Source organism: Amblyomma americanum, chromosome 6, assembly GCF_052857255.1.
Source record: "Amblyomma americanum isolate KBUSLIRL-KWMA chromosome 6, ASM5285725v1, whole genome shotgun sequence".
Lineage (NCBI taxonomy): Eukaryota > Metazoa > Arthropoda > Arachnida > Ixodida > Ixodidae > Amblyomma > Amblyomma americanum.
The window spans coordinates 75,538,935-75,562,636 of NC_135502.1; the positions used below are offsets into that span (position 1 = coordinate 75,538,935).

Below are 23,702 nucleotides of genomic sequence, written 5' to 3' on the forward strand. Positions count from 1 at the left end.
AAGTTCTTGGACGAGCTCCGGTGGAGGCGTATCGGAAGTATATATGGGTCTGGTGAGGTGTCTTTGGGTAGTCTTAGAGTGAGTGGAGTCTATTAAGTGCCTGAAGAGGTTCCAGGTCTGCGGTATACTCATATTACCATCTAGCTTGTTGCGTAGTGATTCCTAGTTTTGACGTGAAAGAATCGCTGTGTGTGTCTCTATCTCTTTGTTAAGACGGGAGAGGTGGCGCTTAAGTGTCCGGTTCCAACGCTGCCTTTGCTAGCGTTGCTCTAGGCCTGCTTTAGCTTCCCATAAATGTAGGAGGCGGGAGTCAATTGTGTCGCTTGGGCTGTCCTCTGGTAGCGGGCGTGTTACGGATCGGACATCGCTTTGTAGTTGCTTGGAGCATTCGGTGACGTCCGTGATGGGGGCGAAGGTGCGGGCTGCTCTACATGAGCGGAAAGAGTCCCACTTTGTGAAAGTGGTGCCTCTGGGAGGCCTGCGGTGTAGTTGAATGTTTAAGAGAATCTCGATAATGCAGTGATCACTACATAGATCATCTTGTGTTGCACCATGTGGCGTGAGGAAGGCGATGTGCGAACGTGAGGTCTGGTGTGGTGTCTTTACAGACACTGTTTCCCGTGTGTGTAGGAAAGGTAGGGTCGGTGAGCAGGGAGACACTCGGCTTGTTGCCCGGCTAACCAAACCCGACGTCCTTTCGGTGTGTCGCGTGGGTAATCCAAGGCCGTATGTCGGGCGTTGAAGTCTCCTACGACGAGTAAAGGGCCCTTGTTGGCTATGTGCTTCGCAGTGTAAAGAGGCGTTCAAAGTTACTTTGTAGGCATTCAGGGTGGCTATATACATTTAGGATAAAGAGACTGTTCGCTCGAGCGTTTTGTGGCACAAGCTCAATTAGAATGGGAGATGGTGGTGATTGAGAGACGAACTAGAAATGCTACTCAAGAGGGTGTGGGGGATGTGGGCAGAACATAATAATAATAATTGGTTTTGGGGGAAAGGAAATGGCGCAGTATCTGTCTCATATTGTTGGACACCTGAACCGCGCGCGCCGTAAGGGAAGGGATAAAGGAGGGAGTGAAAGAAGAAAGGAAGAGGTGCCGTAGTGGAGGGCTTCGGAATAATTTCGACCTCCTGGGGATCTTTAACGTGCACTGACATCGCACAGCACACGGGCGCCTTAGCATTCTGCCTCCATAAAAACGCAGCCGCCGCGGTTGGGTTCGAACCCGGGAACTTCAGATCAGTAGCCGATCGCCCTAACCACTGAGCCACCGCAGCGGGTCGGGCAGAACAGCAATATAGCCGGGTAAGGTAAGTGGGTTCCTGCAGGGCGAGGATGCCAGGCCCCGTAGCGCAGGACAGCATTTGGTGGGCCACGTGACGCTTCTGGCCAAAGCCCCGGCAGTTCCACTGCCAGAAGAAATTGGAACTGCCATCATGAGTCTTTAGTGGGGGGGAGCCGTAACGAGGGCGTGGGGGTCCTGAGCTACGGCAGGGATAGGGTTGTCCGGTCCTTCCTGTGCTTTGGGCTTCTTGCGTCCGTTTGGGGTGGGGTCGCACTTTGGGAGGCTGGTTTCGTAAGTGCTGAGCCGGGATTCAATATCGTTATAGCGGTCAGAGAATCCTTGGGTTAGTACATTGAATCGGTTAAGAATAGCATTATCTTGTGTTATAAGGATTGCCGCCTCTTTGAGGGCTGCACATTCCTGGTTGATGTGACTTGCAGCGTCCTGAAATTTTGCCTCAAATCGAGCAGCAAAGGCCTCAAGCAGGATTGGTATGCTGTCTAGTGAGATGGGCGCGGAGGGAGAGGCGTTGTGCGCGAAGGTGAATTTGTAGAGGGTTCAGTGTCAGCCTCCATATATAGCAAATCAGGAGAAGTAGGTTCGTAATGCCTGGGCAGAATATGGGCGCTGGGTGGGTTGGGAGGGGGAGATTGGGATGTGGTAGGAGCGGGGGTAGATGGAATGGGAGATCCGGTGGCAAGGGTACTTATCTAGGCTTCCAGTCTTGCGATGTGCTGTCGAAGGGCGGCGGCTTCTGCTTGGGCTGCTGTAGCTTCTGCTTTAGCCGCCGCTGCCTCCTTCTGGGATTTTGCCAGGGCATGTTGTAGATTGGGAGTCGCTGTCATGGATGTCGTGTGGCCGTGTGAAGAGGGGGAGGTGTTCCAAGCTTGTTTCAACGGCACTGCCCAAGCTTGCTTGTGTTGGTTGGGCTGGATGAATCTGGATGACAACTGGGGAAAAGTACCACATCCCTGGAAAAGTGTCCATTTGGGATGTTGTAGGAGCGGGGGTAGATGGAATGGGAGATCCGGTGGCAGGGGTACTTATATAGGCTTCCAGTCTTGAGATGTGCTGTCGAAGGGCAGCGGCTTCTGCTTGGGCTGCTGTAGCTTCTGCTTTAGCCGCCGCTGCCTCCTCCTGGGATTTTGCCAGGGCATGTTGTAGATTGGGAGTCGCTGTCATGGATGTCGTGTGGCCGTGTGAAGAGGGGGAGGTGTTCCAAGCTTGTTTCAACGGCACTGCCCAAGCTTGCTTGTGTTGGTTGGGCTGGATGAATCTGGATGACAACTGGAGAAAAGTACCACATCCCTGGAAAAGTGTCCATATGGGGTAGATGGTGTAATAAATGGGACATGAAGCTAAATTTAGAGAAAACAGTATACATGACGATAACTAACAAAAAGGCTTCCTTCTCATTTCCTTACAATATTTCATCTCACCTTCTGACCGAAGTCAGCGAGTACAAGTATCTAGGAGTTACAATAACGAAAAACCTTAGCTGGAATAAACATGTATCAAACGTATGCTCCTCAGCCTTTCGTAAGCTCTGCTTTCTTAGACATAAACTAAAACTTGCCCCACCTGAACTTAAAAAATTAACCTACTTTTCAATAATAAGGCCATCACTAGAATATGCGTGCACCGTCTGGGATCCCTACACTAAACGTAACATCGAGGCCCTTGAAATGATTCAACGCAAAGCCGTCCGTTTTATTTTTTCAAAGTATCGTGTAACTGACTCACCAACGACCCTCATGCAAACTCACGGTATTGAAACATTACAGCTGCGCCGGAAAATTCAGACTGAAACTACTTTTCTTACTAAAAAACCATAAACTGTCTATGAATGCAGACCCCTTCCTTAAACCTAACACTACGCGCCAAACACGAAATCATCATACACAATCATTAACCCCTTACAGTGCTAGGATTAACGCCTTTAAATACTCATTTTTTCCACGCACCATTGAGGAGTGGAACAGGTGTTCGCCAGATCTCTTAACCAGAGGTGATTCTTTTGACTCAATGTTTTCTTCACAGCATTTGAGAGCCGTTTTTTTCGTTCACTTTTTGTATTTTGCATCTGAGCCTTGTATTTATTGCTGTATTTTGTGTTACAACTTGTATTTAACATTTTTTCAATTTTGCTAAGCCTGTTCTTTTTTGCATATATTATGTACTCGCCCCTCCTGCTTGGGCCTACTGTAGGCCTGCAGTATGTTCTAAATAAATAAAATAAATAAATTTGGGATGTTGTAGGAGCGGGGGTAGATGGAATGGGAGATCCGGTGGCAGGGGTACTTATATAGGCTTCCAGTCTTGCGATGTGCTGTCGAAGGGCAGCGGCTTCTGCTTGGGCTGCTGTAGCTTCTGCTTTAGCCGCCGCTTCCTCCTCCTGGGATTTTGCCAGGGCATGTTGTAGATTGGGAGTCGCTGTCATGGATGTCGTGTGGCCGTGTGAAGAGGGGGAGGTGTTCCAAGCTTGTTTCAACGGCACTGCCCAAGCTTGCTTGTGTTGGTTAGGCTGGATGAATCTGGATGACAACTGGGGAAAAGTACCACATCCCTGGAAAAGTGTCCATTTGGGATGTTGTTGGAGCGGGGGTAGATGGAATGGGAGATCCGGTGGCAGGGGTACTTATAGAGGCTTCCAGTCTTGAGATGTGCTGTCGAAGGGCAGCGGCTTCTGCTTGGGCTGCTGTAGCTTCTGCTTTAGCCGCCGCTGCCTCCTCCTGGGATTTTGCCAGGGCGTGTTGTAGATTGGGAGTCGTCGCTGTCATGGATGTCGTGTGGCCGTGTGAAGAGGGGGAGGTGTTCCAAGCTTGTTTCAACGGCACTGCCCAAGCTTGCTTGTGTTGGTTGGGCTGGATGAATCTGGACGACAACTGGGGAAAAGTGACCCTGGCTGCGATCGCTTCTTGCTTCTGCGTTTGTGGGTGGCTGGGCTGTTTCCATGGCTGGTGAAGGTTTCGTCCCTTGCAGGATCCCGTGCCGGTAAAGAGAGGGCCCTCGCACAGAATGGACTTGGGTGTGCAAGGAGGGTCTTGTTCCGAATCTTGTGCTCCACAGCGGGGGCAAAGATTGGCCTTGGGGCTTGGGCATACGTCGTGGCGGTGACCCGGCTGTCTGCAATTAGTGCAGGCATCCGGACTGCCGCGGTATGGGGTGCAGCGGTGGATGGCTCCCATGTATTTGATGGAGTGAGGGACCGTAGTTGCGTCGAAGGTGATTAGGATGGAGTGCCTTTTTCCCATGCAGCGTGCTGCTAGTATGCTGTACTCCAGATTTCTTCTGACCAGGTCTTGGTAGAGTTGCGTTGGGGTCTCATCGTTATAGGCGTTCGTGATCACTCCTCTGGTAGCCCCTGGAGGGGGAGCCATGTAAGCTGCACTGGGGTAGGTGTGGTCTCCAATGGTGAGGGAGGTCAGCGTCTTGAGAACCTCGGCTGCTGGGAAGTGTGTTGTTGCCATGGTGAAAGTATTGTTGGTCGGGTGGATACGCAGGCAGAAGTCGTCCGGTGGGATGATTTTCACTGGGTCTGCACTGCCTTCAAGCGTCGAGGTGTTGGGATGTCCCGCAGTCATAGTTCACCTCGTACGTGAACAACTATTCGAACAGCGTTGGGTGGGAGCTGCGGCAGCTGCTTGCTGCGCTGCACTCTGAGGCGAGCCTTCTTCGTGGCAGGTGGTAAGCGGGCTGGCGTCTTGGCCCTGCCCCCGTTGCAGCTGCTGCGTCGTGCGCCGCGTTCTCGGAGTTGCGGTTAGCTGCATCGGAGGTAGCGTTCTCGGAGGGGTAACGTGGTTTCGGCGAGCTGGCTGGGCGGGAGGCGTAGGCTTTATACAGAACTAGCGTCCAGTCGTTGGAATTCTTGTGCGGTCACGGTGCGGCCTTCAACCGTTACAGTCGAACCCCGTTACAACGAATGTTGCTTGAACAAAATTTTCGCTTCAACGAAATATTCCCAATTCCCTGTCAGCTCGGCATAGAAAGTATAATGAAGCAAATTTCTCATCACAACGAACCATTTTTGGGGTGCGTTTCCGCTTCCACAAAATTTTTGCTATGCGAAGCTGGGTTTAAAAATCTATCTTACAATAAAACAAGCATATTGCCGCCCATCTGTGTACTTCCGTAGGTCCGCGCTGCTTTGCTTCACTAAGCTTTCGCCGGAACCAATGATCCTCTCATTCAAACGCTCATGAAGACCACCATTGCTTGGTGGTAATGACAATCAGGCTGGCTGCCTTGCGACAAGGCGCAGGTGCAAGCTCCCATTTTCATCCAAATGAGAGCTGCAACCAATCCGTCGCCAAAGGACGCAGCAGCCTGGTAACAGTAGCAGCGCGTTTGCCCTAGTTTTTTTGACTCGCGCTTGTGCGCTGCAATCGACAAGAGCATGGCGACTTTGTCCAGGAAGCGAAGTTCCTTTCTCTTGAAGAGAAGGCACGAATTGTCAGGATGGCATCCAGCGGCAGGAAAAAGGGAGATGTTGCAGCGGACTTCGGCATCTCACTGAGCCTGCTGTCAACGATCCTGATGTTTTGGGACTAAGTTGTTCAACCTGACAGTGTTTTTGGGCTGTTTTTGCCTCGATGAAATTTTTCATGCACCCCGTGGATTTCATTGTAGTGGGGTTCGACTGTACTTCGGCGAGCCCCTGAAAAAGAGGATGTTTTAGGTGGGACGCAGTAAGTGTACAGGCCTGTCATTGATAGCTTAGCAGGTGCATCTCTGGTTCGCGTTGCGCTTCAGCGAACAACCTGTACACATTTCTTATTGTGTAAAAAGTTTGTGTATACTACCTCTCACCCTCTCTTCTCTTACTGTCCCCTCACCTTTCATTTCATTTCTCCCTTCTGCCTGCTATTCTTTATTTCCGCTGCCCCAACTCAGGTGGTTCAGTATCGATGGAAGGGGCTAGCAAAAATCTTATCCTTCCTTTTTATTACTATTTTAATAAACCACTTCTACTACTACTACTACTACTTCAGCGAGGTTGGCGGAATGAAAATTGGTTTTGGGGACAGGAAATGGCACAGTAACTATCTCACATATCTTGGCGGACACCCGAACCACGCTGGAAAGGAAGTGAGGAAGGTGGGAGTAAAAGAAGAGGTGCCGCAGTGGAGCGCTCTGGAATAATTTCGACCACCTGGGCACCGTTTGCGCTTCACCTCCATCGAAACACTGCCGCCGCGGTCAGGTTCGAACACGGGTACACTGGCTCAGTAGCAGAAGTCGGCGGCAAAAGAGTTTTTGAAGCGAAAAGCTTCACTGCGCCAGCTTTTCGAGCCGTCAGCGAGGCCGCAAGCTTGACCTTGAATATAGCTAGAGGTCACACGATAAGCATAACTGGTGGCAGTCAGGTTTGACACGTCAGCTACAGCAGCGACACCAGCGGCTGTTACACAAACTATCTCGACTTCGACCTTGACTTCGTTCAAGCATCTGCCGGCATCGCTTGCGCAGGTCATGAAAGTGGGTTCTGCATAAAACGCCAGTGCACTTTGATGCATTCAGCGTGACCCTAAGTGTGATCAATGCGATGCCTGTCGTGGAGACCGCCAGTCGCTCGACCACAAACGTAGCCAGGGAGATGCAGCTTTCCGTTTTCAACCAGAGTTAACCAGAGCTAAACCACCAGCAATTTTTTAGCGAGAGCTACACTGGGCTACCAGCCGAGCATTTCACGGTGGCCGGGGAGGCCAGTTGTGCACATGCGCAGTTACCACGGCAGCCGGAGAGGAGCAGCATGTGTGGCGTGCGCTTCGTCACGCGCCCGCTTCACTCTCGGAGCTGCACGTGACGTCATGAGGATGAGCAGTTGTGGATATGCGCTGATACCATAGTAACCAGAGAGACCCCACTGGTGCGCTGCGTGCTTCGTCGCCGCACTATCACCCGAACCGTGTGTCGCATGCACAGCATAACGTATGAAAGGCAGAGATGTAATGGGCGGCTGTATCACAACGTTTAACATGGATGCAGAGAAAGAGAGTCCAGCCGCTGCTAAAGTGCAGTACAGAATAGAGAAGATTAACTCTTCCGATCCTGAGGTTGTCGCCTGGCACTTGGCTACTCAACAAAAAGAGAATGAGCGTAAGAAGGTGAAGATAGCAGCGGAGACGCCCGACCAGAGAGAGGAACGGCTTGCCAAACGGAGATGCCAGACTGCCGAGCGTAATAGACAGCGCATGGCCGCTGAGATGGAGCCTATGGAAGACGGCGCAGAGCGGCTGAGATGGAGCTTATATCTCTCTCATTGCTGAACATACAGTGACCACAACAAGCACAGCCAGGGAAACGTACCGCTCGCTACGTATATATATCGTAGCATAGCCGAGCTAAGCCACTGCTAATTTTTTTTTTTGTGGCGCGGCATGACCACTCCAAGAATGCGGCTTCCACCATCTATAACCCTTCTAGTGCTCAGCAGTGCTCAAAAAAGGTTTACCGTCCCAGAGCGACTCAGGCTATGAGGGATGCTATAGTGAAGGGCTCTGAAAATTTCGACCACCTGGGGCTCTTTAACCTGCACTGACATCGTACAGTACAGGGGCCTCTGATATTTGAAAATGAAAATTGGTTTTTGGGGAAAGGAACTGGCGCAGTATCTGTCTCACATTTCAGGGGACACCTGCGCCGTAAGGGAAGGGATAAAGGAGGGACCGAGGTCTTTAATGTGCACTGACATAGCACAGCACACAGGCACAATTTGCGTTTCGCGTTCATCGAAATGTGGCCGCCGCGGTCAGATTTGAACTTGGGTACTCCGGAACTTCGCCTCCACCGAAATTCACACCTCAGTTTTGATACATCACAGAGACACATCAACACTTATAACATATGCGGGCATGATCGCATGACATTAGAGAAAAAAACAATGCGTGGCACCTTGCAACAATTCCACAATCAAAAGAGCTTTCTAGCTCTTCTGAAAATAATTGAACACACAAAAAACTCAACTGCACATGTAGAAAACTAAGCAGTGATTGGCACATGGTTCTTTCAGTGCACTTAGTTCGCCACAGCACGAGCGATGATCGAGGTTTGTAAATGGAGCGCACTGAGTGCCCAAAGCCGCGATTTGGCGGTAAATTAATGAAAGCGCTTCTTCGCGACTGGACTACCTGCTTAAGGAACACAGTCGTAGGACAGCTACAAAAAAATATCCCTCCTTTATTCCATTGTTCAAGTACGTGTTGATATGTTACAAGTCCAACCACGTGCTATCGGAGAGTTAACGCATGGAATCTGCTCCAAGTTTTGAGCACAGACAACAAAGACTCTGATCCATACCTTAATTTAGGCACAAATCACCTATTAATTGCCATAAAAATTCAGCGCAGAAAGTGACAGCTGCGTACTGTTGGTGTGCCGACACGATACCTCACATGGCAGTTGATGCTATTAAAACGTTGGCACAGTAGTGGTTTAGCTCTGGTTAAACCTGGAGTGACACGATAGCTACAGCTGGCCGCGTGGAATTCGCTCAGTCGAATCGCAAAGTCAGTCTTTCGCCACTCCGTTTCGCTGGGCGTTCCTGAACGTGGATTCACTCTCTCCTCCTCTCCACTCCCCCCCACTCGGTTTCGCAGCTGCTCCGCACCACGTGGCCAACCACATGACCAGCTACAGCGCCACCAGCCATAGAGCTCAAGGGTGGCCACGCAGCTGAAGGAGTGCCACGCTGCTCAAGGAGTGCCACGCTGCTCAAGGAGTGCCACGCTGAAGGCTCGAAGTGCTAGCGTAATGTAGCTATCGCTACAAAATGCAAGAAACTGAAACATACCTCGTTCCCGCACGCATCGCAGTATCCTTACAAGAGTGCATAGCATACGGGAGCAGTGTATCAGCATTTCACATTTCAAAAGAACCGCAGCTGTTTCAACCCAACGCTGGACAGCTGTTTCGTTTTCTCGACCGACTCAACAGGGCAGGCCTCATTCTCGGAGTGCCAAGAGATAGCGCTGCGCATTTCGTCTATCGCATCGTACATTTTTTCCCATGCAAGCTGTATTGCGAGCTGAGCGACAGACGTCACAACGACTGGAGCGCCCCCGTCACCACATTGTTTAATTTTTTGAGAGGAGGCTTCATCGCCACCGCATTACACCTGAAAAAGACCGCTGAAGCCTAACCCTTTTGGGGCAGCTCTACTTACATTATCGACACTGGGCATGCAGTAAAGCATGATAGAACTGCAAAAAATCATCGTCGCATGAGCATAGCCCATTTTCTCACCAATTAAACGCACTTTGATGCCGAGTGGTTTTAAGCTGTCTTTTTTTGAGGGAGGGAGGGGGGGGGGGGGGGGGGCATTTGATAATTCGTCCGTCAATCAATTCTAATATTTTTCCAGTCACTTGAAATCCACATTAATGGTGTTTTACAGTACTCGGAGAGCAGCACTTAAATAATTTTTTTTCAAACATGCAACCAGTTGGAGACTGCTGACTGAATAAAGAGATCAATGTCTTTCACCCTTATTTTAGATTGCGCAAATGCTAGAACTATGTTTACAAAGAGAAAACATTCCAAAATACAATTTCCATGCACAGATGTCCACGAAGCGCATTACAATTAATCTTGGATATTATGAAGGTGAACTTCCGATTAATGAAACCAAAATCTCTAGCCCCTTAAGGTTTGAATTAAAGAGAGTACTGTACAACTTACATTGGTAGGACTGGAGCATCTCTTCAGTTAAGCTTTAACTTAGATTACAGATATTACACCATTTATTCCACGTGTCCAGAACTAAGCCCTGATATACACCGCACCAACACAGACAATGACAAAAGCACACCCATAAGTGTAAAAATAACTTTATAAACAAACTTTCCTAGTCCAAAGGGTGACTATGATAATGTGGTTGTGGTCACAAAGAAGAGAGGGAAGCATCTCAATATGAGTTCATGCTTTGTGTGAGGCTTAGATAGATATGCAAGGCAGACAGACCGACACTGATGGCTGCCATCAGTTTTACGGCCAACACAAGCCAGGGACCAAATGCCAAGGTCTGGACCATCAACCTGAAAAACAAAAAAAGAAAGTCAGTTCCCATAATTATAATGCTTGCTTCCGGTCCTCACAGGAACAGGACAAATGGGTTAAGCTTGATGAATTATGTGTAAAACACCTGCTGCAATGTGTAATTTCAAAATAGTATCATATCTGGTCTCTCAGACCTTACCTCACAAACAAGCATGAATCCAGCCCTACCACTAAGGTTTGCATTGAAGTGATACTGAGGACAAACCGAAGTTGGGCTGTGTTCATAGATTACTGCATTCTATAACAAAAACTATTTTTAAAGCTAGAAAAGGCCGAAAGATGAAAAACAAATGCCACCATCACAGTCCGATTTTGCTGGAAAACTGTAGTGCATCGACCCATTTACCACATATCTTAGAGGAGGCTAGGCCGCACCAGTATTCACTTCAGAATGGTGATTATGAAGACCTTTTTTTGGAGTAGATGTCACAAGTTTGAATTCAGTGGCTGGAAAATTTTATAATAGAATTTTCACAGCAAGCAATGCATTTTTCTACAGCCGATCAACGTAGCCAGAAGGATCCAGAGCATAGATTTTTACTAAAAGCAAAAATTGAATGGAGCTGTCTGTCCTTAGTGTCCCTTTAAAGTGCATGTCATGCATTTCGCACAAAGAGCCTTAGTTATTGCAGATATAAGTGCCAACAGCAATGTTATTCAAGCAATGTTATTCAAGCAAAATGCACAACTTTTTGTGAGATGATGCCTGGCAATCGTACTAGCAGTCAACACTTCAGAAAATTCTTGACACCAGTGTACACCACGAGTAAAATCAACTACCTCAGATTATTGAGTGCAGGGGCCCTGCAACCTTTAGCTGATATGAAGTTCACTATGGACACAATCGCATACCAAACAACCCACCCCCACCTTCCATAAACGCACATGGAACGACACTGAACTTACTACTCTCTATAAAAAGGTCTGACAGCATGCACATATGCTAAAACTTTAGAAAGTCCACTTCAACAACCCAGAAAATGATTGATTAGGGATGCTTCATAGTGAGTGGCTTGCACACATTCAGCCGAGAAATGGGATAAAGTATGTGTACGTGGAGGATGTGACAGCATTGTTGATTATGGCTTTAAATTCTGCCCCATTTGCAACAGTCAAATGAACATTCAAGAAGTGTTGCAGGTCGAAGGCAACGGACAGCATGGAGGAAGATGCTACTAGGCATAGATGGCTGTATAGAAGTGTCTGTGGACAGCAGCCACTAAGTGGACGCATCATTTAGATTTTCACACAACTTTTTTGTTGGATATCAGGTGAGCATTAGAATTGCAGGTGCATTATGTTTGAGTCACCCCAGTATATTTCGCCTGTGCAACCTGCACGCTTGTTTAATCGTGCATCCCATACTTTTTTAACTTTCGCAAGTCACATACTTTTGTCGAGAGTGCAGAAAGTTCAGTACTAAAACTTATGAAATTTGTTTACCTTATCTACTCTTAACGACTATTTTACCGCCAATCAACCTTGAACTCATCAAGCAGGCAATGACTGCTAGAAGTGAGTCCCATAGCCTATTTCTGTCTATAACAACTTGTTTTCTCAGTCTAAAGGTACACTTGGTGTCAAGCTTGTGTAGAGTGCTCGAGCAAAGAACTGCCGTGCAAAAAAAAGAAAAGAAGGCAGCTTGCCTTGGCTGATAAGACCTAGAAGCAACGCTTGTGAAAAAGCACAGCCATGTAAGCCTGCTAACTGCATTGGCACAAGCACGTTATCTGAAAACGACCTTTCATTACCTAATTTTGCCTTTATTTTTTTGCTACACATTGTTCGCACTCTATACAAGCCTGATGACAGTTGTACATGGTTACTACAATGGGAAACCAAGCCTACAGACATACTGCTGTCACATGGGCACTTCCCATCCTGACCAAGTCTTACCCTAATTGAGGCTCAGAGTGTGCTTGCCATGTAAAGTTGCTACACATTCCCATCTAATCCCAATTGATTAGTTGGCCTGCTACATACAAGAGAGTGCTGCATGCACACAAGTTGTATGAATGGCAGTAAACTAATGGGCTTTCAATCAAGTAAAAGTAAACAAACACTTCTGATCAAAAATCCCATGGACTTGACGCAGCTACAGCAGGTTCCTTCACAGATGCACACAAAACAATATGCCAGCACCATATGCATATGGGTGCTGCGTTTGTTCACTGCTGCCAAGGTAGGCTTCGTGGTTTTGGCAGTGTTACAAAATTTTGGCAATAAAGTTGCACTGAATAAAAATAAAATCTGATTTTAAAATTTTGGAGCTTTTAAAGAAAAATCTTTGTCAATTTCATTTTTTTAGTTCGCTTCCAACTGTTTCCTGAACATAAGGGTAGCAGCCTTCCACCGGAATCAAAAGGGCCAGCTGCACTTCATGAACCGGCTTCGTGTCAAGCAGGACCAGGCTCAACAGCGACTGAATTGGCTGGGTAGCAATGCCAGATCTGCACCAAGTTCGATCACAATTGCCTCGATCATGACTGAAAGTGTGCATGTGACAGCTGTATTAGAAGAGCAATGAAGCTTTAGCAACCACTCCTCTGTGTCTAGTCACTGCAAAGTTAGACCAGACTTTCTAATGAGCAACAAACAAAGTTGCACATACTCTATAAGCAGTGACCGGTAGCAGGTGATGGCAAGCAGCACTGTGACCACAGGGAGGTGCACTTTCCGCAAGTCATGGCGGTTCCACAGCCAAACCAGCGTGGCCGTGCTGATGTGGTTCACCTGTGGAAAAAACACCACACATAGTACACTGTTGTTTGCATACTGTTAGAACTTATTTCCTGAAAAACTTGTTGCTGCAGTGCTAAAAGGCACCAAAAGTAAAGTGTTCAGACAAGTAGTGCTCAGACAGCAATTATAACAATTTTTCATGTAGGAAAAAAAAAATCTGAAATGAGCAAAAACATCTCACGCAGAAAGAAGGATGCAAAGGATATGCTTAAAAACAAAGTTTTAAATGCAATAAAACCCTTGTTGTCATAAAAACATGCTTCACACAAGTCACTGTGCCCATTTAATGCTTTAAAACAATAAGGCAGTAATCTGTTTGTAGCTTAATTAAAAAAAAAGGAACATAGAGAAAAAGTGAGAAACAATTAATATGCAAAAAATTATTATGCAAAAAAGGACAGTAATGCTCAAGAGTTTTGGAAGCAAGTAGCAATTTATAACAGGAAGCAAAGCATTGGAAGTGGTAAGGGAATACATCTGCTTACGGCAAGTAGTCACCACAGATCTGTACCACGAGAGTGAGACACTGAAATTTGCACACTGAATGAGCTTTCATATCAAGTCCCTGATCATGATCCTAACTGAAGAAATCCCAATTGCTCCGTAACCGCTTGGGCTTGTCCAATCCTTACTGAAATAAGCTTTTTCCTCCTCCAGACTGTACAAAGTTATTATTATTAGTGGTTTTATTTCTAATCAAATCAATACGGAAGGAAAATGTGTAGCTATGATGATGATGGATTTTTATGGTGCAAGGGCATCTGTGGCCAAAGAGCACCATGGCACAAGGTATCTATCTTTTTCTACTCAAGGTGAGGTCAAAGACCCATTTCCAAGCGTTTCACCCTAAATAAGTTGACCACCAGACCAGGGGAAATCGGCGCCACTGGGGATCGAACCCCACACCTCCCGCATGCGAGGCGGAAAAAGGAAGAAGGTGCTGCTAGCCGCAGCACTTGCCGTCGAGGCCTGAAGCACCTGAGCTGCAATATACAAAACGCTCTAAGAACATAGCGCTAATATGGATTGATTAGCACAAAGTAATTGCAAGCAGGAAGGGTGCCCAGACCAAACAGGAGTTAAACGAATGATATAAACTACAGCTTAGCAACCACACATCTTGATTGTCTCAGGGATGTATATTACACATGTGCCATACTGAACTGCAAGAATCTAGAAGTCATGAGGAGCCACACCTGAGACTGTGTTCCTCTAAGTGGGCAATGCAGTAGATTGCCCATCCCTGCAAGTTCATAAGGGGTACAAGAGGGGGACAACAAACCAACGAAAGTTTTCAAAGCTTTCTACTGGTGCCTAGGTCCACGTTTCACTTCATAAAACTTCCTTTACAGCCTACTTAGCCTCCTCAAAACCACGAAGACAACCTCAGCGTCCACTCTTCACTACCGTATCTTGTGAACAGCAGCCCAAACATGTGGTATGATTATAGTTGCATCACATGCAAGTTTTCTGGGACCTTTGTTTTCATTTGTTAGCCTTGTTCGCACGGTGCAACAGGCTTCAGAACTGAAACAAGGCTCCTAGGGGCCTTGGCGTTTGGAGCTGCAAACATGTTTATTGACTAAATCAGCTCTTAGCCCCATGCATAGAGTTTTTCAACCAGTTCCAAGGAGTTAATCAGACTGCTCTTCTCTTGCTCAATGCAAACACAAACCATTTACCAAACACAAAGCACCACTTCTGCAATGGCTAGATACCTGTAATGTTCAATAAAGCATTATATGCAAAATAGCTAAGTATAGCTTAATACAACACAAAAGGACATATGTAAAATGTATATCTAAGAAGATGTGTTATGCTTACAGTGCTCTAAGTATACCAGGGCGGAACTAATAATATGCAAGGTTACAAAATTACATATATACAATAATGGGGAGACTGCTACTTGTGTGTGACACAACCACTTAAAACTCTGGTATGGCCGAAGATTTGCAAAATTCAGAAGTTTTTCGTTGTGTATCTGCATGAATGATGCAGTCTAAAAATAAAAACAGGGTCTAGCAAGCAAAGAGGTAAGAAACACAGGAACATCAAAGAGGCCACAATTGTGAAAAAGTTTTACTACAACTGCACACAGCTCGTCTTAGCAGCAGGTGGTAACCAAAAAATGCAATACGTCGCCAAAAGATGCATAAGCTCACCAATGAAATGTTGGAGTCAAAGCTCAGCTGCACGTAGCGCCAGTCAAACTCCATGCCCCGAGCACCAACCCAGAGAGGAACGAAGCGTGTCATGAGCAGCTCTGCACTGGCCCACCCCAGACCAGCAACAAGGAATTTCGTTTCGCCCTTGCCAGCCACCTTGGTCATCACCAGGTGTAGCCCCACAAGGTCGGCCAGGTCAACAGTGGCTTTGAGAAACTCCTACATGGCAGCAGCAGCAGCAGAAAGCACAGAGCTGCACTGGTCAGTCAATCATCAGAGGGTCAACAAAAATGTACAATTACACATGCATGATATTACCAAATACACAAACAAGAACCCATACACGTGCACACACACAGATGCAGGTTCACCAAGCAAGCAAGGCTACTGTAAGGATAACCAGTTCACAAAACGGCAAACACCAATCGAAATGCACATGCCATACTACTCTCGCACAAGCAATTTTCAATATGCAACATAAGAAGCTCATCAGCTCTCTATTAGAATGAGAGCCCATGTGCACTTCATTTCATATACCAGGGCCTACCACTGATATTTAGTCTGTACGTTGACAAACTGCTTTTAAAGCCAGCTTCCATTACTGGGGTGTACATCATACAATACCTACTTAGTGCAATAAGCACTAAAATGTGGAGGGGGTGGGGGGGTGCAGTAAGATGTCACTGCCCACAACTTCCTTTTCCACTATGCTGAGTATGAGTATGTGTTGGAAGGAAAAGATCATCACAGGTATCAGAAAACAAACCTCAAAAGGTGCATAAATGAAAGGTCAGCACTGCTAGAAAGTAATAGGCTTCTCGGAAACAGTTGTTACAACACATTTCACAAGGAAATGCCATAGGCAAATTCTAAAAACAGCGCGGCTGAGCGCTTACTGCTTGATTGTGCATACTCATCATATCTGAAACTTACAAATGCATTTTAGCACCCTTTGTTGGAAACCTATTTGAGCGCCCTTTGGAAAGCTAGAGAGGTTCAATGCTGCCAAGCTACTAACTTCTACATATGACTGCACCCTCCTCCTGCGATTCTTTGGGGTCGTCTCTGAGAAGTTTCAAAGATGTCCAGTACGTGAGCATAAAATTGTTGGCAACTAATTACTGCCAGAATTATGTTAACCTATTTGTAAGCAACCTAGCACTTATGTTTTGAACAGAATCCTCCCTCTCCGCAAACACATTTAGAACAAGGATCTGCGTTCCTTCATCACAACTATGTGGCCCTGTGAACTCAGCACTTGTTTATTTTGGAGATGGAGGCAGGCAAATTGAAATCACTCAGCATTTTCTTTGAGATAAAAGAATTAAAATGCACTGTAAACAGCATGCAATACATGAACATTGTTTAGAAACAGAAAAAGGATGCACGCAGATCATTTGTCCAACAACAACAACTACAAAAACCAAATGCAGAGGTGTGCAAAGCTAGGCTAATTCTACTGCTACTTGCAGTAGTCATGCATAATGTACACCATTCTGATGAAGGGCTCACCACATCCATTCGAAAAGGTACCTGGTAAAAAAGAATTCAGAGCAATGGTTTCAAAAAATGTGGCCAGAAGCATTATATACCTGCACGTATCATATGGCCTCATAATCCAATGACATGAACAGATAAGAGTGACAGCACTGCGTGGCTTAATCTGCCTTTTTCATAACATATGGCACCCCTTGAAAGTGCATGAAAATCTGTCTGCTACACTGGAAACTGGTTTAAAACAAATGCATACGGGTGCTGCTGGCACTATCTGCTTCTGTGTGGTGCGAGGCGCACATGCGAAGTGGCAGGTGTGTGCTTGCACCTGCCGGCAACACTAACTGTGCATGCACAGTACAAGCACGCAACCTGTACTGCAGAGCTCAGCAGAGCTCTGCCAACCAGCAGAGCTCAGAAGAGGGCACAGGTGTGCATGCGCCGAGGGGCTGCATCAAAAAGGTGGACTGGTACAGGGTCATGACAGCTATCAAGCACAGAAGGTGCAAAAATGAGAGCTCCAGTGCTTATATATGGCCGAGTCGGGAGTGGTGGAACAGCAGAGGTAAACAAAGCCCTGTTCATAACTGTTGGCCATTAAGTTTTCCTGCCCCGTTTCCCAAGCACAGCACTGTTACATTAATTTTGTGTAAATTATAATTGTGAACTGCAAAACGTTCTCTATTATGCATCTTGCTATGTAACGTACATCTACTGTCGATACAATGTTATCCATATTTGTTGGTGCTCTTTTGCTGCAATAATGCTGTTTTCTGTGACGGCAACTGCCGCTGTGTCAATGATGCTGCACCCTTCGAGGATAGAAACCAACCAGGAGGGCATTTCCACCCTTTTGTCCTGCCTCTCAAGAGCAAGAATTCTGTATTGCCGAAACAAATAAAAACTAAACATTACAAAACTGCTTTAGTCAACTTTATGTCCAGTAATCCATCCACAAATTAGAGAAATGCCCGTGGGCAGGACATGCAACATGTGAACCTGAGAGCCAGTGTTCAAATTGAGTGTCAAGAGTGGATACCAAGAGAAAGGAGAGATAAAAGGGGGGCAGCCTAGATGCAGATGGAGTGACAAGCTTGAGATTTGCTGGAATACTGTACCTATATGTGGAATAGTTAGTGGTCATTGAAAGAGGCTCCTGTCTTGCAGTGAATTCAAATTGGCTCATGATGATGAGTATGTCCAAGTTGTGATTAGTTCCAGCAAACAAATGTCGCAATATACACAACAACAGTTTTTATGTTACCTATATCGGTTTCCATGTCAGTTTTCACACTCACATTTTGTCTGCTATTTGTTTATTTGTTAATGGCATCCACGTGGCCATAAAGCAGTGTGGACCTTAGTGGATGGCTTCAGATTAATTTTATTAAAATCTTAGTACACAGGTGCTTTTGGTGTTTACCTCTGCTGAAATGCAGCAGTAGAAGCTGGGCCACTGCGCCACAATGGTCGATTTTACCATAGCTCGAGTTGAGAGCTGCTAAAGAGTACGTTTCACTGCACCGCTCTGGGTAACACCTGGCAACCCTGCTATAATTTCATTTTTCCTGCTATGTTTTGCTACATTTATATCAATCTGACAGCATTAGAGCAGTCACCATACCAAAACCCCTTTGCTGGATGTCAGGAAATTCCCTGATATTCCAAAATAACCCCCCCCCCCCCCCCCCCCCCCAATTTAGGACACCAAAATTTAAGAGGGCAGGAAAGTCTGGACTAGACTGGATCTTGGTGGGAAAAGTTGAGCCCAACGGCAGCGCGGCGGCGCATGCGGCCGTCGCAAGCTGCTTCTTTACACCAAAACCCCTCTGCCGGATGTCGGAAAATTTCCTTCTGAAATGGAACGCAAGTTAGCCTTCCCCTTAAATTTAAGATGGCAGGAAAATTCGGACTAGACTAGATTTTGGTGGGAAAAGTTTCAAATAACGGCAGTGGGGTGGCGTGAGTGGCAGTCACAAGTTGCTCTTGGTCCAGAAAGGATGCGTCACAGTGTACTCGAATCAAAGACAACTCTCTAATGCTATCACCTTTCCTTTTAAGGATTGCTTAAGTGGCCCCATAGCTTTTTCAAACAACTTTGCTACATTTACATCAATATTTCATTTTGATCTAACTCCCTTTTCTCCTTCACCTTTACACCTCAACATCATCTTCCTCAGTGCAAGGTATTCTCAGTTTGTGTTCTCATTAAACCTCCCTGCCTTTCCTTCTTCTGATGAATATTCACAGCGCAAGGGATCTGTGGCCAAAGAGTGCCATGACACAAGGTTTTTTTCTACCCAAAATGGTTTGGTTTAGGTTTGGTTTACGAGGTTTAGCGTTGCAAAGAGACTCAGGCAATGAGGTACACACTCCGGAAATTTCGACCACCTGCAGTTCTTTAACGCACACTGACATCGCACAGTACACGGGCCTCTAGCATTTTGCCTCCATCGAAATTCAACCACCACGGCCGGGATCGAACCCACGTCCTTCAGGTCAGCAGCAAAGGACCATAACCACTGAGCCACCGCAGCGGCCCCTACTCAAGGCGTGGTCAAAGGCCCATTTCCCAAGCATTTCTTCCCAAAGAAGCTGGGCACCAGGCCAGGAGAAACCTGGTACCTATTTTGTCACCAGTGCAACCTTTCCTTCTCCTACTCTTATTTCAAAATAAAATGGTGCAAAATGCTTTTTCCTGAGACAAGCAGTGAACAAGGGTGTGGGAGATAATTGCCCCTTAAAAATTCTGTTATGATAAACTTTAAAACTTGTTTTTAGGCAGCAAATTCTAAGCCATACTCATGTTTACTGGTTAACTCAATGAATAAAGCAACAACACAGTTACATTAAATGAGCTCTCTGGATTCTCATATGGCCTTGAGTGAAAACTATTAAGCACAGTGTATTCCTCAAAACGTGAGTTAATAGCCTGCACACAGTTTCACCAAGCTGTTACGCTATTCTTAAATCTTAAGCATTACAGCGAAGAATGTGCAGATGCATATCCCACCAAGAATCACAACATGAGAACAGGGACGAACACTGCAATAGAACGCATATCACACCATAATATAAAAGTTGTAACCTTATTAAACGTATACAAAAAATATGCTCAGCGCTACCTAAAATACTAGTAAAATCTGCAGCTCTGTCTTGAAACTTTCATCAAACACTAGCGTTTCACAGGAGGACCAGGAACGCTGTCAAATGACAACTAAGGATTTCAGTCAATTACTTACGCCGAGCACATCAAAACCTCCAACTGAGGAGACGTCACCAGGCGGAAAAAACGTCGCCAAGATCAACATTTTGCACAGCTGCATGACAATATACATTGCTGCAGCCTGAACACATTTCCAGAATGCTCCGTATTCAGATCTGGAAGTAAAAAAAGGGGCACAAAATTCATTTGCACCTCTTCACGTGAAAACGTTCAACCATCAGTTCAACCCGCCACACCTACACGTTCACATTCACTAACCGAACTCGCAGGCCTCACAGACCGGCATATCTAGTACAACGACAAGGAGCAAAACTACTTCGTTTCTCCCTAGCCGATGACTGTGGGGCGCATTTCTTTGCCTGCCATTAATTAAGTCGTTCCGATATTCGACTGCTGCGAAACATGGGGCGCCAAGTCTGAGGACCAGTACCTTTCCTGTCAATGCCTGCACGACACGACTAAGAGCTTAGCGAATATTTTGTTTCAGAAATTCGCAATAGCGCCTTGCATTACTTACAACCCCGAGTACTTGTAGGTGAGTAGGTACGGCACGTATGCCAGGGCGACGCAGTTCCCGAAGTGAAACAACGTCATACTGCGGAAAGACACCGTAAAGGTGCTGTCAGTAAAACGTTCCCGATGACCGAAGACCCAGGCTTGCGAATCCTCTTTCAGATATTTCGGCGCTGTCGGCCCGAACGCAAAATTACACTCCTACCGAAATAATGTCCTTCCTCGAGCTAATTCGGCAAGTACAGGGACGGAAAGCGCCATGTTGTAATACAGCAGTGAAGTAGAAATCCCGCAGCAGAATATTTAGAAAAAAAAAAAAATCGAGGTTGCTGCTATTCTAGGCGCTGCTGCGCAAGAAAATTGATAGAAATAGTTTGTTCGGCCGCCAGCCTATTTCACTTCTTATTTCATATCTATTCGTAATCGTTTTTTTTATATCCTATTTGAATTTCGATTCTATTCGGATTCCCCTTTTGTTGTTCTCATTCTTAGTATTTCTAACTGCACAACTACTCGATATACACACATCCACTACTACCGATCTATCGATGAACTTTGTCCCTCAGCAGCTTGAGATAAACCTGGACGAATTTTCTCCTGTTTCGATCTGCACCAAACCCTGGCCAACCCCCCGCCGTGGATATGTGCCATCGCTTTTGAGGCAACAACTTTGTCACCCATTTCCCAAACCTCCCCTCAGTCCACCTTTCCTCTCCCCGAACCCCTTCCCCATGCAGTGTAGCAAGTCAACGGATTTAAACGGCGGTTAAATTATTTTTCAATTGAAGAGCTCCTCTTAGATCTCATTCTAACTACTGAGTGTATGTGTTTTGGTGTGCCAACTGCTAATTACAAACTAATTAAAGCTACACACATTACACTTGCTATACTTCTAGTACTATACTGGTACTACTATACTCCACCTTTCTGACTGAGGCTTCACACAGACAAGTTTTCTCCTTAATGGCATTAAAAAATGCGTTTGCACCACAGACATTTCAGGAGTGAAAATCGAATTTGACGAAAGGAAAGATGCAGTAACTGTCTCACTACTCGCTGGATACCTGGAGGGACATCGTAGTGAAGGGCTCTGGAAATTTCGACCACCTGGGGTTCTGTAACATGCACCGATACCGCACAGCACACAGCTCCGGAAATTTCGACCACCTAGGGTTCTGTAACATACACTCACACAGCGCACGGGCCTCTAGCATTTCTAAGTGGGAGAGAGAAAGCGGCACCAGTCTGGAGGGCTACAGAATGATTCAGACTACCTGTGGTTCTGGGGTTCTTCATCAGATGCTCCGCGCATTGAACATTCTTGCGATGTATTCCAATCAGTGATTCAGAGCAAGTTTTCATGCTCGACGAAACTGAAGGATCTGCTTCAATGGGCGATTTGGATTCGGATCCAGAGTTTCGAGTGCACTGCAACAGATAGCTTGCTCTTTCACAGATTCAGAGAGCCGCTACGGATCGCAGATTAGAATATGCCATTATTACATATCAGTGCCATCTCCATAATCACATCATGTGTGCATGTAGCCGCCCAGAGCCAACGCGATGAAGGGTGAGAAAGGAAGAGAAAAAAAAAAGCATTGTGAAAAGCAAATAACAAGCAACAAGGTAAACAAATGCTTCAATGCCCATGGATTCTTTTCATACTTCATGCAAATGCCCACCTAGCAGAATCCACTGTCGGTGCTCCGTGCTTTCAAAAGTGGAAGCCGGTAGTAGTGTGAAAAAGCAGATGACAGATAGCCATTCATTTTTTTTTTTCAAAACGTGTGGCTAAAAAATACTGTTCAAAACAAAAACTTTATTGTGATGAAAATAATAGTGCCAACAGGCTGGAAAAAAAAAAAAGTGCACTGAAGAGGTAACAGGTTAGCCAAGCACAAACCAACCAGTTACTAATGTTTACTCAACCCATCAACATGACTGGTGTAAAAATGCAGTGAAAAAGAAAAACAGCCGTAACTGAATCTGCAACAACCTCAGGTATCACTTTATTCAACTAACACTCCTTTACAGCAAAATAGTACTGCACTTAATGTACTCTCCAAGATTGATAACATCGCTTTTGCTGGTTACCATGTTTCTAGAAGCCAGTTCTATGTATGCCCAGCATATTAATGTGGCACCTTTATTACATATTTGCCTTCTGTATTTTTTCTGTACTTTATGTAATAAAATTTGCGCCTCCTTCGCAAATCTAATCAAAAAGAAACACCACACGCACATTCATAAAATGTAAATGAGGCGAAGAAAGGATGCATACATAATTCGAATCTGAGCCATTACATTTGTACAGAGACATATAAGTATTCACATTTTGTGCAGTGTTTCTACACTAGTACAAAAAAAAAAGGAAAAGAGACAGCTGTGCAATCCTTTGATGCAAGGATCATTCTGTATATGCACAGAGGATCACACAGCGTTCTGTGTGTTTTAATTGATGACAAAGCAGCCGATGCTCCTCGGGAAGTGTCCATTGCACACAGTCTTTTTCCTTTTCATCACATGAAAACAATCTTCATCCCTGGTGGCTTGGGACAATGAGTCCCCCCTGCCCTCCCCCCACTTTCCGCTCACACACATCACGACTGCACGCACTGCACAGAGTGCTGAGTGTCCATGTCATCATCATCGTCACTGTTGTCACTGTCGGTACTGCTGTCGGCGCCGCCACCTCTGTCACCACGCGCCTTTAAAGGTTCAAAAAGAGAATGTTATGATGCTGAAAGAGAGATGGTAAGTATAAGCGTGTAACTGCCTAGGCATGAGAACATTCCCTACAAAGCACTCTTAATGCCAAACAAACAACTACTCTACAAGAACATGGCATATACATTCACTGGCAAGGTGATGTGAAGTTTGGAACTACCGACCCGTTGTCCTCGTTTTAATTCACTAAAATATGCACGTACCTTGGTAAGGCGAAAAACACGGTGTTCCCATGAGCTGATAAAGGATAGCACAAAGAAAGCTAATGGAGCACTGCACTGCGATAACATGTTTATTTACTGCAGTAATTTAAAACGATACCTAACAACACACTATAACAAAATGCAGATACCCTGTGGACATTCATTAAAGCAACATGACATTTTTTTCTTGAAATTACGCTTCGGTTATTCCTTTATTTTACTTCAACATCCTAGTTACAAAGAAAATGGTTTGCCTTAAATGCTAAAAGCAGTATACCAGGTCCACAAT

The 23,702-nt window shown here is 45.9% G+C and overlaps 2 protein-coding genes and 1 pseudogene across 10 annotated transcripts in view; all 3 read right to left on the bottom strand.

Annotated features, from left to right (window-relative positions):
• Positions 1 to 1,389: 1,389 nt before the first annotated feature.
• On the bottom strand, positions 1,390 to 5,181 carry LOC144094773 (uncharacterized; annotated as a pseudogene).
• A 4,917-nt stretch (positions 5,182 to 10,098) lies between these two features.
• On the bottom strand, positions 10,099 to 20,760 carry LOC144093722 (BOS complex subunit TMEM147). 2 transcript variants are annotated; one of them, XM_077627377.1, is made up of 6 exons: positions 20,488 to 20,760; positions 19,987 to 20,125; positions 16,763 to 16,783; positions 15,248 to 15,469; positions 12,955 to 13,076; positions 10,099 to 10,321 (listed from the first exon to the last, which is right to left on the bottom strand). In XM_077627377.1, the coding sequence occupies exons 1-6, from the start codon at positions 20,562 to 20,564 to the stop codon at positions 10,192 to 10,194; spliced, it is 711 nt and encodes a 236-aa protein (XP_077483503.1). In that variant the 5' UTR covers positions 20,565 to 20,760; the 3' UTR covers positions 10,099 to 10,191. The 2 variants fall into 2 exon arrangements, with proteins under 2 accessions (XP_077483503.1, XP_077483504.1); XM_077627378.1 differs by lacking the exon at positions 16,763 to 16,783 and having other exon boundaries at positions 20,488 to 20,752.
• Positions 20,761 to 22,464: 1,704 nt separating this feature from the next.
• LOC144093723 (DDB1- and CUL4-associated factor 8) overlaps positions 22,465 to 23,702 on the bottom strand; it is a 44,018-nt gene continuing 42,780 nt past the window's right edge. For 4 of the 8 annotated variants that reach the window (XM_077627379.1, XM_077627380.1, XM_077627381.1 and 1 more), the window contains exon 14: positions 22,465 to 23,191. In XM_077627379.1, coding sequence (XP_077483505.1) covers positions 23,084 to 23,191 — 108 coding nt within the window. In that variant the 3' untranslated portion in view covers positions 22,465 to 23,083. Of the gene's footprint in view, positions 23,224 to 23,702 lie in introns of all 8 variants that reach the window. The other 4 variants (XM_077627385.1, XM_077627383.1, XM_077627384.1 and 1 more) reach the window with 1 other exon arrangement.

What these genes read in the sequence shown, in the direction of transcription:
- LOC144093722 (XM_077627377.1), bottom strand. Translation starts at nt 20,564, where the DNA reads ATGACGTTGTTTCACTTCGGGAACTGCGTCGCCCTGGCATACGTGCCG. An exon ending in ACCTACAAGTACTCGGGGTT is followed by an intron (nt 20,126 to 20,487) that starts GTAAGTAATGCA and finishes TTTTACTTCCAG; the next exon opens with ATCTGAATACGGAGCATTCT. An exon ending in TACCTTTTCGAATGGATGTG is followed by an intron (nt 15,470 to 16,762) that starts GTGAGCCCTTCA and finishes GCTGCCATGTAG; the next exon opens with GAGTTTCTCAAAGCCACTGT.